At 33.4% G+C, this 18915-nt stretch overlaps 1 protein-coding gene across 1 annotated transcript; it reads right to left on the reverse strand.

The window, feature by feature from the left end:
• Positions 1–380: 380 nt before the first annotated feature.
• Positions 381–15243, reverse strand: FTA (farnesyltransferase A). Its single transcript, XM_028228959.2, has 5 exons — positions 14800–15243; positions 4887–4996; positions 1984–2104; positions 1698–1793; positions 381–1038 (listed from the first exon to the last, which is right to left on the reverse strand). The coding sequence occupies exons 1-5, from the start codon at positions 15031–15033 to the stop codon at positions 607–609; spliced, it is 993 nt and encodes a 330-aa protein (XP_028084760.1). The 5' UTR covers positions 15034–15243; the 3' UTR covers positions 381–606.
• Between the last annotated feature and the right edge of the window lie 3672 nt (positions 15244–18915).

The raw sequence follows: 18915 nt of genomic DNA on the forward strand, positions 1-18915 counted from the left end.
CAATCACCACCCCCACCACCCTACACACACGTGGCGGGTGATGATTGGAGGAAAAGAAAAAAAAGAAAAAAGTAAATGAAAAACTAGCCAATCATGTTGACAGGGAGTCAAAGGAAGTGAGGGGAAAGGGGTCTAGAACATTATTGAATGATTCAAATTTTCTCAAGTAAAAAATAACTGAAAACTTTACCACAGGTAAGACCAATTCAAAAAGCCTGTTAAACATAAACCCTATTCATTATGGAAAAAAATAAAATAAAATAAAATGAGAGAGAGAGAGAGAGAGAGAGAGAGAGAGAGAGAGAGGGGGAGTGGCTATCGCAAATTATCCATAATATGACTCCGTGATCTTCATAAAAACAACTGTTGTGCAGAAGGCATTTCAAGCTAAAATCTTTAATTTTTTTATTTTATTTTTTGCGTGCGTGCATGTGTGTGTGTGAATGTCTCTCTAAGTAAGTAACATACAAACCACTGGAAATAAAGAAAAACCATAATACAACATTACACTTTCGGCATTGCCCAAGGTAACTGAATCCAAGATACAGAAAGTCATCATACCAGTCAACAAATTAAACTAGCAAAAATCCATATCCCAATTCGGAGTTAAACTGCTTGAGCAGGAAGCGTTCTCTTGCGCCACTTCCAGTAATTTGATCTCATTGGATCTACACGTTCCAAGAGAGAACAAACTGTTTTTGCGAACTCTGAATCTGGTGAATCCGACTCTGAGGTCAAAGCATTGATAGCAACTTTGAACTCTTGGCCCGGTTGAAAACCATGGCAGAGAAGATCCAAAAGCATGCTCAGAGCAAAGATATAGTTGATTTGTGAATTCAAAACCTTCAAACATACTGAAGAGATTTGAGAATCGTTGATCCAAGACTCTGCATTGTCTTTGTAAAGGCCTCGAAGGTATCTCCATGGGCTTTCATTCTCGGGTTTGGCTATAATGGCTTCCACTGCATAACGTACTTCCGACTCTCGCATGGCCTCCAGGCCTCCAAGGAGGGGTGATTTTGTGACAACAAAATATCTCTGTAAAAACCAAAAAAAAATTACTCTCTTTATAAGTATGAGTGGGCAACAATTTTTTGTGCCAAAACTAAATCAATGCGTGCATTCATACAAAACTTGTATACGTACATATCTATATCATAGAATTCTATTTCTATTTCTTGACAAAGTAATACAAGAAAGGTCACAAGCCGGTGATGGTGGCAACTTTTTAGCTAAAGTTCAAGAACAATTAAGGAATAAAGAGGGGGGAAGCTAAAGAAGAAACAAAAGAAATAATTCAGAAACAATATGAGAAAAAACACTCAATCATGTTGGAATAATTAAGAAAAATTCAGGAGCTGGGAAATGAGCAAAATTATTTGTAATATTTATGACAAAGTTGACAATCGAATAACAATATCAAGTCACATAAATCAACCGTAAACTTTGCGACAACTCTGTATGTTTTACAAATTTGGGAAAATTTTGTCCAATGAAGCTAATCAAAACCATTAAGTTCCCACCAATGATATTCAAGCCAATTGTGGTTGTCAACTTTTCTCCATTAACTCTTCACTTGTTAAGTATTTGTCCCGAGAAACTAAAAGTACCGTAATGGACTGGCAATTACCAAACTCTTTTTTACTACGATTACTACTTTACCAAATGTGTCCGGTACTCAAAAGTTTCATTTATACCTGATTCCAAGCAGAATTGTTGAAAATGTCATCTTCAAGAAGCTGCTGACAATAGTCAAGTTCATCTTCCCACCCTCCAAGTGCCTGAAGAACCCACTGCATGGAAACACTCATTTTCACTCTCCAGTTTCACTAATAAATGTATTCCAAAATTAAAACCGGTGTGCCCAAGGTAAAGAAAAACTTTCCGCTCATTGAGGCAAAGGAAAAGTAATTTAAAGTTCCAAGAACTGGAAACATGATGACGGGTTTTCTAGCATAACAGAAGGAACAGAACACAGACTACCTGCCGATGGGACCAGGCATGATAATTCTTCGCATCTATGAAAAAAATCTTCTTGGTGAACTCAAGTTCCGTACTCATGGCATCAGTTCCAAGTTTCTCAGCAACCCACCGCCTATGATGCCTGCAGCAATCAATTTTGTTCAGAATAATGGAGCAACACATACATGCATTCATCTAAAGGTTGAAATCTTAAAATCAAATCAGAAGTTTACACCGCCCCCCCCCCCCCCCCCCCCCCCAAAAAAAAAAAAAAAAAAAAAAAAAAAAAAGCACATAACCACTTGTAATTACCAATGGCATCACCACCGAACATGCTAACAAATACATGACGACATCCATGGCATGGAATACAGTTACAAACATTGATTGGATCTCAACCTACTGACTTGAACACATAAGCACATCACATCTCTATTATCTTGCATAAAATGTGCAGCATTGCAATAGGCCATTTTACTAGGGTTGTATTTGATTATCAGGAAACAACAAGAAGAGAAAAACAAGAACCATTTCTTTCATATCATGTGTTTTGTTTGACACAAGTGTGGGTCTTTCCATAGCTACTTTCTTGAAGGAAATATTGGCCTTGTTTGGTTACTTTTTCAAAAAGTTTTTTTAAAATTTTTTTTGAAAAAATGAAAATTAATTTGATAAAAATAAATATCAAAAAGATATTTTTAATTTTTTAAAAATTATTTCTAGCCTCCCAAAAATAAAATAATGTAAAAATGATAAGTATTTTTTATTTTTTTATTTCTTTCACCAAATTAATTTTTAGTTTTTTAGAAACAAAATTCAGAAAAAAAATTCTGAAAAGCAAACCAAACCAAACATGGCCACTCTTCCGACAAGTTGCAACCATATATAGGATTACACATCACAGGTAAGTTGAGGTCTTACTTTTTCACAAATGTTCCCATAAACCAAATGCCTTACGGGAAAATTCATTCTTTTTTTATTTTCCTTAGGACCACTTTCATGTATGATGTTTTCTAAAAATTAACAAAACCTGCAGTTTATTTATTTTGTTAGTTATTTCTTGGTTACGTGTTGTAGTTTTGTTAGAGGTTCCAACAACTACAATCAAAGGTAGACCAAAAAACACACTTATCTAAGCTGAATTATGCAAAAATCAGATTTTAGGAATGGTTTATGCAAAATCCACCAAGCAGCGCTCGAATTCCACAACCTATGGGCTCAAAACCAATCCCTACAGAGTAACAAAGTAAGGCTACTATGAAGCACGGACACCTCTCCGAGAGCTCCTTACCAGTGTCGAACACGGACACGCGTCGGACACATGTCCGACACGCAGCAGAGAGTGTTCCATTTTTTTTTTTAATTTTTTACATCCGGACACGTTCCGGACATGTTATAGACACTTTTGGGACACATTTGGGGGTAAGTTCACAATTTACAAAACTTTTTGGAGGGTGATTTGTAAATAAGTAAAAACAGAGCAATATCTGCCCTAATTTGATTCGAATAGAATAGAAAGGGAGAACAGAAGAGAAAGGGAGAGAAAGAGAGACCTGTCGCTCGTCGTTCGTCTTCGCTCCTCGTCGGTCGTCGCTCCTCGTTGGTCGTCTCTCCTCGTCGGTCGTTACTCGTGTCTCGTCGTCGCTTGTTAAGGTACACGTTGCTCTTCTTCTTCGATCATCTTCTTCTTCTTCTTCTCAGTCGTTGTCTCTCTCTCTCTCTCTCACCCTCTCTGTCTGATTTTAGTTTTTCTTTTCTTTTCTTTTCTTTTTTCTTTTATATAGTGAGTTATGTTTTACTTTTATAGTGAGTGATCCGTCTCTCTCTCTGTCTTTTTTTTTTTTTTTTCCTTTGAGTATATTTTTTTTGTGATGTTGAATCAATTAAATGTTTATTTTTAATAATTTTAATAGTGTTATTTGTATATTTTATTACCTTTTAATGATTTTTTTATAATTTTATGACATAATAAATAAAATTAATTATATATATTAAACGTGTCCCTAGCGTCGTGTCTCCCATTTTTTAAAAATTTGCGTGTCCGCGTGTCTGTGACGTGTCACGTGTCCGTGCTTCATAGGCTACAACAAAATACCAAAATTTGAAATTTCAATTTCTCAAAAATTCCTTCTAAAGTGTGATTGCTGCCCTATAAATAAGTAGCTAAGTAGGTTACTTCCTAAAAAGTACCTTGAAATAAAAAAAGCTACAAAATAATAAGCAGATTACAAGTGGCAAACATGCAAGCACTCGATAACAAACTAGTGGCACATGGCTTACATGCAACAACTCTATGACAAGCGACGCATGGATTTATGTGCAGCCACCACATCAAAAAGTAGGTGACAAGCTTCTTACAAGTGGCTTTCAAGCACCCTCCTCCCAAAGAGATTACCATAAAACTAAGGAAACTAACAAAAATACCTAATTATACAACTTAATTTTAAAAAACAAATAAATAAATAAAAATCTTCAACTCATTAAATCCCTGTCTTCCTTTTTTGTGAAGCAGAGAAGAGTACACTTTTCCCACCAAAATTAACATTAGATATTCATCACATCACTAGGCAAGATAACAAAGGGACTCGAGCCACTAATATCAAGGTTGAGAAGCCACCCAAATACCACTTGGCCTACAAGGCTGGTGGAAAAATTCTGGTATCTACTTAAAAACATCTGCTAGTCTAAATCAAACTACAAAATAAGTCTATTCACAAATAATAAGCTCATGATGCTAACCTATTGTTTTTGAAATTCTTATCAACTCTTCTCTTTATTAAATGTAACTATCAAAAAAAAGTTTTAATTCATCCATTGTATCACCCCTGTTATCTGTACTTAAGCATTGGTTTTTAATAAATAAATAAATAAATAATTAGGGAAAAAGAAAAAGAAAAATTAATTATTCGAAAGCTGTAGCTCACCATATCTGGTAGTTTTTTGAGTTATCATTGGCAATAAGTTCAATAAAATCCAGTTCATCATGTAAGTCAGCATTCAGTGCCTCAAGTATTAGACGCCTAAACTGCCATACCTGCAAAACATGATAAAGGTTTAGCCTGACCTCCTTAAAATCCACTAAACTAATTATGCACACAACAAATTACTAAATCTAAAAATCTAGATGACTTTAAGGACAAGAAAAATAAAGCTTAGCATATGCTTGTCTTCATTATGAGAAAACTTTCAATGAATGAAGTATATATTTTCTTGTTGAAGCAACATATAGATTAACCATGTGTAATGCTCCAAACCTTAGTCTTGGCAAGCATGTTCTCTATTACTTTTTTATTTTCTCATTTTTCCTTTTTTCTAGTCTTCCTTTTCTTTTTCCCCCAATAGTATTTCCACTCAAACTATATAAAAGTTAAATCTAACCTTTACTGTTCCTCAATTATCACCCGAAAACTTATCTCTTATTATCCATAGGAGAAACTTTTGTCAATATTACTAGTATTAATAGCATTTAGATTCTCCTCCAATGATATTTGTTCATGTTACATTTAATTTTTTATTTTATTCAAAAGTGATTCTTCCACATGAAATTTCGATTTTTTCTACCTAATGCCAAGAAAGCCTTTCATAAAGCTTTACCTCATGAAAGAATAACCAAAATACCAAAATGCATAAATTAGAAGGGAAAAAAAAACCTAATAGAACAACATGAAAGACAAAGGATGTGGTGATTTAGATATTAGGATAATACAAAGGAAGTGAAAAGAATATACATAAACATACAAACTTGCTACAATAAGAAAGAAATGTAAATACTACAATAAGTGACTTGAGAAGAAGAATCAAAGACAATTAATAGAATAGGATGAGGTAAAGGAACAACGGAAACTCATTTTCAAAAGTTAATTAGTTAAAAACTTAAATTCATGTAAGCCAAGTTTAGAATCATTTAGTAATCAATCGAGACAACTGAGAGGTGGTTTATCCTATAGTGGATGTCAGTGATTAGTGTGCGTATCTCCAACTCGTGAACATAGTCGATAATACAAAGCTATATTATAGCACCAAGTTGGTTAGATTCAGAGGTTCTATCTATGATTTATCATCTGTAAACATTGATAAGATCATTCCATTTAAAAGCACCTTCCATTTAGCAGCACCTTAGGATGGCATATCCTTAAGGGCAAGGCTCAAAAAAGGAACAGGTTATGGTGGATACCTAGGCACCCAGAGATGAGGAAGGGTGTGGTAAGCAACAAAATGCCTCTAGTAATAATATTTTGGTAAAAGATTAAAATAGTTGACATACTAAAGGGTAAACAATGAAAATAGGAAAGATTTCGCATCACATTGAATTCTTGTTGAGGCATTAAAATGTTTGGCTTGTGATGGAGTAGCATGTCTAACTAAAAAATTTAACAAGATTTTACATACTATTAAAGATACCTAATGTATTACCAAAAGCATTATGATAAAGTCCGCATAAGGATAAAAATGATATCCAAAGCTACACTAACTATTTGACATATGAACTAAGGCCATGTTTGTTTGGGCGGACTGGATTAGCATTCCCATGACTAATAGTCCTAGGATTACGAATCCGTTGGATTATGTATCCTATCTTAACTAATAGTCAAGTTTAAAATGATTAGTCCGTACTTTAATTGTTTAACCAAACATTGAATTAATAATTTTATTGGACTATTAGCCCAATCCCAAGCTCATGTCCACCCAAACAAACATGGCCTAAAAGTCACAGAATGAAACTTGGGAAGGTGATGGACTGAAGATTTAGATGTCAAACAACATATGAAGCAATCGATTTGATGTTTTATAAGGAAGCTAATATCCTAGTTGGGCAATTGACTAAAAACATAGGCAATATGAGAAAAACCTCTATGTTGTACTAGTGACCTACAGAAAGCACATGATAAGGTCTTTTAGGGGTTTCAATGAAAACAAAGCATCAATTAGAAACATTTAAGTGATCAATGATAAGTATGATGGAAGTTAAAATTGTAGAAGGAAATGTGAATTACGAAAGTTAATATGCCTACATGAAAGATTGACACTAAATCCTTTTATTTGCATTGGTTCCAAATGAACTAATTTGGAAAGTGCGTCTATATATGGGATGCCAATTTTATCATCCTAAATTAAAACTATATACATGTAATTTTTTTGCCAACAAAATAATCATAATCACACTACAACAAAAAGCATTTTTGGCGACGCTTTTTAGCAACCAAACAAAAATTTAGTTGCCAAAGATACATCATTGGCGACAGAATGTTTATGGTCACTAAAAACTGAACTTTTGCGACGAATTTAAAGTTTTGGTCGCTATTGAAGTGCATTTTTGCACGGGAGCACTAAACAATTTTTGGCGATCAAATTAATTTTTAGCGACGGAAATTTTAGTCACTAATTATATTTATTTGGCGACAAGCATTACTTGGTCGCCAAAAATCTGAATAATATTTATGGCAACCAAATTAATTTGGTTACCAATAAATTATTTGTCTTTCCCTAAATTTTTTATTGCCAAAAATAGTTGGCTGAGTGAATAAGCGGCACACACAAGTCTTTTCCTTCTCACTTTCTCACTCCATCTGAAACCGCACACACAGGTCCAGGTAATGTCTTCTTCTCTTCTTCTTCTTCGCGCTCCCTCCCCCTCTCCCTCTTGCTCTGCCGCGCCACCGAATGCGAAAGGCACGGGAGCGTTGGGCGACAACAGCGCTGCACGACAGCAGATTCCGACCCTCTTTTTAGGTCGATGCCGTCTTCTCTTCTTTGTCTCTGATATGTTGAATGTAGTCCCTCCCCCTCTCCCTCTCTCTTGCTTTCTCGCACCGTCAGATGCCAACGGCACAGCAACGCTAGGCGGCAATAGATAACGACCTTCTCTTTGGGTCGATGCCCTCTTCTCTCCTCTGGGCCAAATGATACTCTAAATGTATTTTCTTTAAAACTAATTTTTAAAGTTACAGAGGTGAAATAAACTAATTTTTATTTTATTTTTGATATTTATTATATCTGTTGTGTGACCTAGATAAACTATATGTCTATTAGTGACTCCAAATCAGCAAAGCTTCAACTATAATTGCATGTGTGATTACTTTCATTCTGTTTTATGTTGTAAATAGGGGATCTGCTAATGTAGATTACCTCCTCCCTCTTAAGACATTCAAATATGCGAGAGATCGTTAATGCACCATGATTAGATTTTGTTGAAATATGCGTCAAACTTAACTATATCCATTTGTTGATGTATGTCAACAGCTTAAGGTTCATGATTCACATGGTTAGTCATCTTAGGTATCTTAGAGAATGGAACACTTTGTGAAGAGATTTGAAAGCTTTTTTTTATGTTAAGATCAACATCTTGTCTTCCTCAAATAGTGGTATGGAAATACTTTAGTTACTTTAAAAAAAATGCTAAGATCTTGTGGTATATGTAACACTTGTATAAGCATATTTTTTGAGTTATTAGGGAAAAACATGTTCTGGATCTTTATTGACACTAGCAGTAGATCTTTGTAGTTATGGTTTCTTTTTCTTTTTGAATTTTCCCCCTCAACATATATTGGCAGTAAAATGGTAGTTTATTGGTGCGTCTTGGTTGGCTATTCATTGACCTGACAATCTGTAAATCTATACAGTTTGTCATTGTAGTCGTTTTGTTGTTGCAGTCTGTATGCTTTAATTTTTTCCAATACAAATTTAGATTCATAATAAAAATAAAAATAAAATTTCTGGTTGCTTGAAGACTTACTATGTATTGATTTGGTTGATCAACTGATTTTAGCTTGAGTTATTGATTGTCACTGGTAATGGTGCAAATGTTGACTTGTCTGCATTGAGGGCTTTGATTTTAATTAGGTTCTTATTCTTTTGCTTTTTTTTATCCTTAAGTTTTGTGCCTATGGTTTGCAGAAAGTCAAAGCCATTGAAATGTATTTGTTTTGTGTTTGAGAATGCAATGACTAAAGTTAAATTGGTTTTCATTTTTTACTCGAGCTGCTTTTGTGATTTTGTCCTCTCGATTTTATCTTATTTATTTTTGTCTTTTCATAGTTATATATGCATATGTGTAGTCATAGATGTGGGTTTTTTTCTTTAAGATCTCTTTCAATATCATCCTCTTGAATTTCCATTGGACCTCTCGGGCTTAAATCTTTCTCAGTAACTTCCTCTCTACTAATTTTATAGAAGATGATTTGATAGTGGAGAGGCTGACATAATATGCTTGTTTTTGTTTCATGGGGTAATTCAACTCAAAAGGCTTATTCAACTTTAGAAACAGTAAGTATTTGAATTGGATATGTACTGTATGTCAATCTAATTTTTTGTTTGTTGTTTGGTTTCTCTTGAGCTTGTGGTGTATTTTGTTCTATTTTTGGCTCTCTGTCTCAATTTCTCAAACACTGCTTTCGCTCTCTACCTCTTATGTGTTTTCATTTCACCCATGAATTCAAGATCAACCCAAAACTTTTCCAATCCAAGAACAACCAGTCACGGTTCAATTCTAGTTTGTATACATTTGATTAATAAAGAAAGGGATCTTGATTCAACTCCAACATTGTGCTTTGTTCCTCTTTTTCTTCTTTCATGTCTATTGATGTAATCTCATATGAAATGTATGTTTTTTTCATCAATAAAGATTTTTTTGCTGATCAAAAAAAGATTCCATTTTTTATGGAAGGGATTGAAAATATCATCCATTAACAATTTTCTTGATTGATAAAAATCAATATAATATATATATATATTAAGAAAAGTATTCATATATATGTGTGTGTGTGGGGGGGGGTGACGGTGGTGGCTTAAACTTGGGTCTTGTATAGAGTGAAGGAGTTGTGGGAAGATGGTGTGCTTACGTATGATGGTGCATGACACTAAACTGATATTGCTTTAATTGATAATTTATGCTGCCATGCCATTGCTTTAATTGATATTTATTTTTGCTTCAATCCAAGTTTCCAATCTATGTGCATGACACTAAACTGACGAAATTAGAAACATGCTTTTGGCGCGCTTAGGTTTGGAATACTTGATTCAATTGTTGTCTAGATTAGAAGTACAATCATTTATTTAGATGTGTAGTCGAATTGTTTATTTTGCACATATCCATGGCAAGGAAGTAGGACAAATAAGGTAGAAAATTAAAAAAATTGAAGACAGGACATGAGTATCCTTATATGTTATTTGGCATTCATTTCATGCCCATAACTCTCCATTAATTTTGTGTATAGTGCAATTTTAATTTAAACTTTGATTTACAATTGCCAGGATTATAGGTTATCAGTTAATGCAGAGAGATAAAAAAGTTACGCTTGTTTGTTGGGGGCAATTACTACATCAGGTAATATTTGACTATTTGTTAAGGCATTTTTAATTTATTTTGAGAATTTTGACACTTTTTTTTATTAAATTTGTGGCTATTAGAGCATTCACTTATTGTATTCTTAGTTTCTTTTTACTACTGTGAATGTATCATAACACATATGTACATAAAAAGATGGAATCCCAATGTTTTGAGCATTCATGATATGACAAACAATTAGATGATCCAAGGAACTATTTGAAATATAAATAAGATAAGACCAAATATGCTAATTGGGGGGTGGCTGCTCTGTTTTGCTTAAAAATCTCAATTCCATGTCTAACTCAACAAATAAATAAGTCAAATTGCTAAAATAAATGAATATGTTTTTACAAAAATAACTAAACTAATATGTAACAATTTGAAGACCATAATTTGTACAGCAATTCTAATTTACATATCTATGTCACCACTTAGTATATGATTCTTTTCGCCCTTTACTCTACATTGCATGCTTTACTTGAATAATTCTTGTTTATCAGTTATTATTGTTAATACAACTTGTTAATAAATTACATATGCGTAATTGAGTAAAAGGTATATTTTAGTAGGGATTGCGGTAGGTGCTGTCATAGCATCCTGCTGTGAAAGTAAGAAGCCCACTATTTGGGTAGTTGATTTGGTAAAAAAAAAAAGTGAAACAAGTGCTGCTACAATACAACCCAGCCAAATATCAATACTTTGCTGTAAAAGTGAGACTGTCATTTCACATTTAAAGTTTTGATTAATTGAATGGATTAGATGACAAAAAAATTGAATGAAAATCACATCTATTAAAGAAATTGAATGAGTTTAATTAGTTTATCTTAGTTTTTTTTTTAAATTTAAAAAAAAAAAAAAAAAAAAAAAAAAAAACTAGATGTGATTTCCATTCAATTTTTTCTCATCTAATCCATTCAACTAATCAATACTTTTTCACAATGGAGGATTGCTTTTTTCTATTTCTTAATTGTGAAACGAAATAGTTTCACTTTCACAGGAAAATATTGATATTTGGTGAAGACTCTATTATTTCTTTCCAGCCAAACAAGCATGCATAATTTGGTGGGTATGATATGGCGGAAGAAGCAGTTCCTTGAAGTATAGATGCAGATCAAGGATATGTATACCACAGAAGAACTTCTAAAACATTAGGACGCAGATAAGCCAAAAACACCGCAAGACATATATATATATAATATATGCATGTGTGTATATAACTAAAGAATAACCTACTATAGACTTGTGCAACAAAATCTTTCTTTATGAATCTTTCAAACATTTAAAATTTTTAACTTTTAATACAAAATTCACAAAAGCAAATTGAGAGTAATGTTTTGTGGACACGATCTAGAGACCAAAGATGTGTTTTAATCTCATTATCCCAATGTTTCTTCACTAAGAAGTAGTCAAAGTAAAAAAACTCTTGTTATGTTTCCCAAGAACACTATAATGCCATACTAGAAATGTCACACATCTCATAATTTGCTTTTGCAATATCAACTAATTATCAGAACATATCATCGGCAGTAAAGTATGATTTGTGGGCACAATGCTAGCAAACTATTCAGTGTGTTTGGTTTGAGTTTTTTGAATTAAGTTTTTTGAAAACTGAGTTTTTTGGTTTTCGTGTTTTTTTATTTTTAGTGAATATTTTTAAAATTTTAAACATTTTTTTTATTTTTTTAGATGCACCTTACTTAGATGTATCTAAAAAGTAAAAAATTTGCAAAAAAATATTTTTAAAAATTAATAAATACATAAAAATACAAAAAATGTACTGAATTCTCGTATTTTTTTTGTATTTTTGGTATTTAGTGAATTTTTAAAAGGTTTTTTTCAAATTTTTTTTACTGTTTAGGTATATTTATGTTAGGTATGTCTAAAAATTAAAAAAATTGCTCAAAATATTAAAAAAATTTAGTAAAAACAAAAAAAAAACACGGAAAATAAGAAAGTAGAATTTTCTGAAAAGTATTTTTGAAAAATGGTAACCAAGCATTCATATTCATTCTAGTTTTTATTTGAGCAACTTTTTGACCTTAATGCAAGTGAAAGCAACCTCAGGTTTAAGATTTAGGTCCTTTTGATTTCAATTTAGTCATGAAAGAAAAGGTGGCTCTTTGGATGAAATCTCATTCCAGTGGTAGCTCCTACTCAATTGATATTTGCTCTTGTTTTGGAACTTTGAAATTAGATTTGATCAGTATTCCATTATGACATAATTTGAGCTAGATTTTGGTTGGACAATATGCAACTGACTTATAAACTTGTACAGATATTGCTTGTAATTAGTTCATATATGTCAAGTTTAACTGATGAATCATATGTTACTTTTTGATTTTGGTACATTGAAATCTTGTAATTCACCGTAGGAAAATTTGCTCCTAATTTGTTCATCTAAAATGTGAAACCAATGTTTTCAAACCAAGAACTTTATTATTAACATTTTAACATTGTAATTTTTTTCATATGTTTGACAGATTGACAATAGATGGAATATAGTTCGGGGAGCATCAAATGATTACATTTTGAATTTTTGGATATATTTTGTCATAAATTTTTTGTTATGAATTTGCAAGCTTAGAAGGTTTTTCGGAAATACATGTTTGAAGTTTGGAATTGTAAGGGATTAGTACTAAAATTGGATGCTTTGGATTTGATATTTTGTTTATATTTAAAATACTACTACTTTTGAATTAAGTTTATATTTTAGATACTTTGCACAAGCATGTTAATTTGAATTATATTTTGCCTAAATTTATAAGTTTATGAATTATATACTGAACAGGAAAATTGTTTAAAAAAAATTATAAATAATGAATTTTTGGTGACAGGGTTTTCAGTTGTAAATTTACTTTTTGTGACATTTTATTTATGTTACTGAAAGTCTGTGTGAATAATTTTTTTAGCGACCCAAAACTTGATTGATCGTCAAAAGTTTTAACATTCAACAACCAATTCTTTTAGTCACTAAACGATATTTTTAGCGACGCATTTATATGTCGCTAAAACTTAACAAGTCATTTGCTGAAAGCTACTTTTAGCGACTAAATGTTAATTTATGGCGACGAAATTTCAGTCTTTGGGCAACGAAAATATTTGGTCGCCAATTTATTTATAAGGCAACCAAAAATTATTTGGTCGCCAAAGCATTTAGTGACAAGACTTTAGCGACCAATTTTGTTGATGTCGTGGATACTTTCAGCAACCAATATTACACTTTTGGTGACTAAAAAAAGGTCGCTAAAAGTGTTTTTTTTTTTTTTTTTTGTAGTGTCAAGTTGGTCGTGGGTTACATGAACTGTTGAGCTTGAATATCTCGGCAGTGAACTTGATTTTCACATGTTAATAGAAGATAAAGGTATTTAAAGAATTTTAGGTTTAATTTGTTTGATGGATATATTTGGGGTTTTAAATTTAGATGGAACAATTCAATTGCACCCGACATAATTAATGATGCTTACTAATCAAAAATATCTAATGGTGCGTAAGAAAAATTTTACAAAAGAGTTGCAATCAAGTTTCGGTGGGCATAAGCTCTTCATCATGATTACACATAAGTTAATTTTATAAAAAGATAGGGGTTAACTTTAGCCAGCCTAATTCTAATGGATCTGGCTTAATCTCATGACACCTAAAAAGATTTTAAAAAATGTACTGGTATCTAATTAAGTGTCGCCACATGGCAAGTCTCATACATGCCACATCACCTTCACAATGGAAGAAAACAAACCCTAGTGGCGAATTCTCCACATGACATGTCCTCTTATAAATCAATGATTGGGTTTATGAGCCTAGGGCACACATACCACCAAGTATGGTTGCTTGGTAAGTTAAATTCCAAGGGAGAACATGATGTACCGAGAATGGCATTGCCCTGCTGAGGATGAGAAGTAACATTGCCTTATTCCAGCATCTAAAGGATATGTTACCCCATTAGCATGGCCTAAGAATCATGATGCGTTCGGCACCTTAACTCCCAGCCAACAGCACCATGTGACGAGCACAAACATGGGCATCCCAAGGTATGGCCTAGACTGCTACTCGGTTGGACCGAGGTATCTCCACTTGGAATGGAGCATCCCCCAAAGATGAGTATTTTGACACTAAAATGTTGGCAAGGGCATCTTTTGACACTACAATGTTGCAATCAGATTGAAAATAAATATGAGATCCACAAATTATGCTTTATTTCTAAAAGTAAGAAACTTGATATTAGTAATGACATCTTCTAAACAACTTGATCGTACTATAAAGCAGTAAAATTTAAACCCTAACTACTGTTGTCTCTACAGAAAAATAAACAAGAACCCAAATAAATTTCCAGTAAATCATAGCACTTCAAAACTAAAACTAAGATCTAAAATACTTCATCACAACATAAAGCAACACAATTTAGAATAAAAAGGGTCCCTATTTAAAACCCAATTCACCTCAGCCCTGCTTGTTTCCACAAAATAAAACTTCCCACGTTTCCTAGAGAAAATTCAAGATAGAGAGAGGAAGATTACAGTGTAGTTGCCCGGGTTCATGTGGATGGCTTCGGAGGTGAGTTGGAGGGAGCGAGGAGAGCGTTCGTCGGCCAAGTAGACGGCTCGGAAGTAGTCCATGGTCTCGGCGAACTCTTCTCTGTAGGCGATCGGGACGACCGGGTTTGGACCGTCGTTTTGGCGGACCGGAGTCACGTCGGACCACTCCGGTCTCCGGCTCAAGGGGACTCTATGGTCTTCTTCGTCCGAGTCCATATCTGAGTCCAATCGGATGAGGAATCAAGGGTTTAGTTTAGGTGTATATATATATAGAGAGAGAGAAAGAGAGAGAGAAAGAGAGAGAGACAGGGAGATGAAGTGATCACTGATCGGACTACTCAGATCTGATACCAGTGACAATTTTAGATTTCTTTTCGTTGCACTTTTTGTCAATTTTTATTATTATTTTTTTTTATTTTACTTTTTATCCCCTGAAAATTATTATTTTACTTTTTATATCCTTCTTGCAAAGTACTAATTTGGATAAATTATATTGGCACCCCTGAGATTGATATTTATTACAGTTCCTCCCTCACTTTTTGGAAGTTATATCCCTTTTCCTGAAGTTTAAAGTTTCATTACAAATTGTTTCCTTCAGAAATTTAATTTTTTTAAATACCAATTTTGCCTTCACTGGATAAATTACATTGACACCCCTCACATTTTAAAAATTACAATTCCCTTCCCAAGATTTAAAGTAGTATTATAAATTACCCCCTCAATTAGTATTAGTTGCCAAAAAATCATTGACAAAAAATTTTGTTAGTCAAATTTAAAAAATTTTGTTTAAAAACCAACGTAAGATAAAAATTACACTGACACCTCCTGAAATTTATGTTTATTACACTCGAAAGATAAAAATTATATAAAAATGATAATTATTTTTTATTTTTTATTTTTTAGTTCTTAACCAAATTAATTTTTAATTTTTAAAAAAAATTCTAAAAATCAAACCATATATAGCTTAAGAATATTTTGATAAGTCATTTCTTACGTTGGTAACTTATTTAATTATTTGTTAATTTTACGACATTTTTACCATCTGAGATTTGTTTGATAACCATTTCGTTTTCAGTTTTTAACTTATGTGACGCCCCAATTTTTCTTTTGGAACATCAAAAAATTTAAATAACAAATAACTTACTAAATAAAAATTTTAATAACTAATTAGGGAAATTTAGATTTTCACATAGTCAAAACTTAACAACTAAATTACGGGTCCGCATAAAATATTACAACAACTTTATAACATTCGCTATTATTAACACCAAGGATAACAAAATTTTATTTCGATAGAGTATTGACTTTAAGTTAGCTAAGGTTCAATATTAGCAGCAGCTCCAAATTCAGCCTCAGTCCCTTCTTCGACATAATCTGGCATGAAACGCCAGAGCAACAAAATATATGTCATGAGTTTTGCAACACAATAAGAAAACATAACCAACCTACCATTATTTTTAAAAGAAAATAATCAAATCATGACAATTAAAATAATAATAAAATTCAATAGCATGATAAATGTAACAACCATTATAATAATTTTGACAATTTTAATAGTTTAGGTGACACTCAAAATCTCACCAAATAAATTTTCTTACTAACCACTAAGTCATGGCCACGGTTAATTTGGAAACCCCCCCTTGGTCAAATATTAAAGAACTACCAAAGATACCCTCACATTGAGTTACATACCCAAACTTGTGCCATCCATGGTCTGGCCCAAGGGAAAGGTCTACCAGGAGTATGTAATCTCCTTGTGTGCCACCCGCACTGTAATAACCCGACCCTCGTATACGATTTTGGTATCTTTTCAGTCCTCTATTCTGTGCTTTTGAATGTTTATTGAGAAATGCTATGTGAAATTTCGTTGAACTAAGTGAAACTTGGAAATATGGATTCCTATCTGTTTGATAAGAACATTATCTATCACATTTAGAATGCTTAAATCTGAAATTGGAAGCCTTAGAGGCTTAGTTGTCTGAAATTGATTTAAGATTTGAACTTGGCATGATTTTTAAGCTATAATGAGATTTTCTGTCAAATTTCAATTTGGGATGTTTAAACGATTAAATTTTGTCTTTATATGCCTTTAAGTATACCTATATACTTGTGTTCCTTACATATTGAGTCAAGAACCTTGTTTAAAATATCTCCCAAGAGAAGGGTTGAGAAGAGAGGGTTGGAGAAGATCAACAAGGAAGAGAATTTAGGAAAATTGAGAAGCTCTTCTGAGATTGAAGTCCAATGTGAGATTAATCCATCTAATTTCATCCTTTTCTTGCTTTGGATAGAAATCCCTTTGGTGTTATGTGATTTAGAGTTGTAATGGAAGTTTTAAATGTAGAGGTTGAAGAATTAACATGATAATCTCATCATTCATTTCTTTTTCTTTAATTTGAGTGATCTAGTGAGAAGACACATCTTGTTCTCTCAATTATCAAATTACATCCACCTTTATGATCATGTGTGTGGGTATGTGTATGTAAAGATGGAATATTATGGAATTAACTTATATTGTTGAACTTAAAGTTAATGATCTTATTTACCTTAGATTGATGTATGTGAATGCAATTTTATTTCCATAATTTTTAGACCTATTGGGAGCCTTGTGATCATCTACAAAAAATGGGGTTTTAATAGAAATTTCAGACTGAAAATATGCAGAATCTCCGCACGTGCGGAGAGTCACGGCCGCACGTGCGGGAACAACTACCGCACGTGCAGGAGTCACGGCCGCACGTGGGGGAAAATGGGAAAATTTAGAGTTTTGGTTCTGCTTAAAAGGCACGTGCGGGACCATTCTGCCGCACGTGCGGGAGAGTTTGCCGCACATGCGGGGCTCACAACCGCACGTGTGGCCCAGGCTGGAAATTTCGGGATGCTCCGTTTTACGTGTTGGACCCTCTAATATTATCAGAATCTGTATTTAATACCATTTTGATATCTATAAATTCAGTCGAAGTTAAGCGAATCAGAGAATGATTGAATAAAGAAAAGAGAACTAATTTGTGATCTTGTATGTGTGTAGGACACACTCTGGGAGAAACGAGTGCTCCGCCTCGACACTGTGAGTAATAGTACATTAAATGTACATCTGTCTACTGTTAATATCTAATGCTATTAACATTCGGTTTTCCATAGATTACTACATTAACATGTGTATAGAGTGAACTCGATAGAAATGTGAACATTGAAGGAAATTTGTACATCTGTATGCTTCTGGGCCGAAAGGCTGTTCTGTTAAGCCGAAAGGCTGTTCTGTTGGGCCGAAAGGCTGTTCTGTAAATTTCTGAGTCGAAAGGCTGTTCTGTAAATTTCTGGGCCAATAGGCCATTCTGTTATAACTGGGCCCAAGGCCGTTCTGAAAGTGATACCGCATCAGATTAACTGTATGGATTCTATTTTTATGAATACAGTATGATGTATTACGATTTAAATTGGGTATTAAACTGTTTAAGTACTGTTATTCACTGAGCTTGTCTCACTCTGTAATCTTGTTTAATTCTGTAGGTAACCCACTTGGAGGTCAGTCCTAACATCGATATCATCTACCTTTTGTCAACTTAAGTATGCCCAGGCATTTAGGGAAGCCGTGCACTTATTAGAGTTTTGTGGATTTTGGCTTGTACTCGTACCGACTACCGACTAAAGTTGGAATGTACTTACTATTTTGCTAGTTGCCCAATCTTAGAATTGGTGCTGTATAACTGTATGTAAATAACTCAGTCTCAGATGCATATCTTTTGTATGTTTAATTACCGGTTGTTGTGTGATCCTGGCATGATGATAGTAGCTCGATGGATACATTTTGAGGGCATCTTTGACCATCTAACGCTTCCAGTCAGGCCCCTCAGGTTATATATAATAGGTTAAGTGTCTGTTTCCGAATAGGTCATACCCAGACTGTTAGGGTCAAGTTAAGGGTGTGACAAGTGGTATCAGAGCATGAGTTGCTATCTCACACACGGGTCCATTGAGCTCTAGGATGTCTAGCAAGATTTAGGCATCATGCGTGAATGAACGATTGATAGCAACGTCATATGTATTTTGCTAACGCTAATGATCATGAACCATGTTCTTGTGTCTTCTGTGTATGTT

This window comes from Camellia sinensis, chromosome 6 (genome assembly GCF_055761805.1).
Source record: "Camellia sinensis isolate YWXY chromosome 6, ASM5576180v1, whole genome shotgun sequence".
Classification (NCBI taxonomy): Eukaryota; Viridiplantae; Streptophyta; class Magnoliopsida; order Ericales; family Theaceae; genus Camellia; species Camellia sinensis.

Coding starts and splice junctions, on each gene's coding strand:
- FTA (XM_028228959.2), bottom strand. CDS start 15,033: ATGGACTCGGACGAAGAAGACCATAGAGTCCCCTTGAGCCGGAGACCG. Junction 1,794..1,983: donor ATGCCTGGTCCCATCGGCAG/GTAGTCTGTGTT, acceptor GTTTCCATGCAG/TGGGTTCTTCAGGCACTTGG. Junction 1,039..1,697: donor ACAATTCTGCTTGGAATCAG/GTATAAATGAAA, acceptor TGGTTTTTACAG/AGATATTTTGTTGTCACAAA.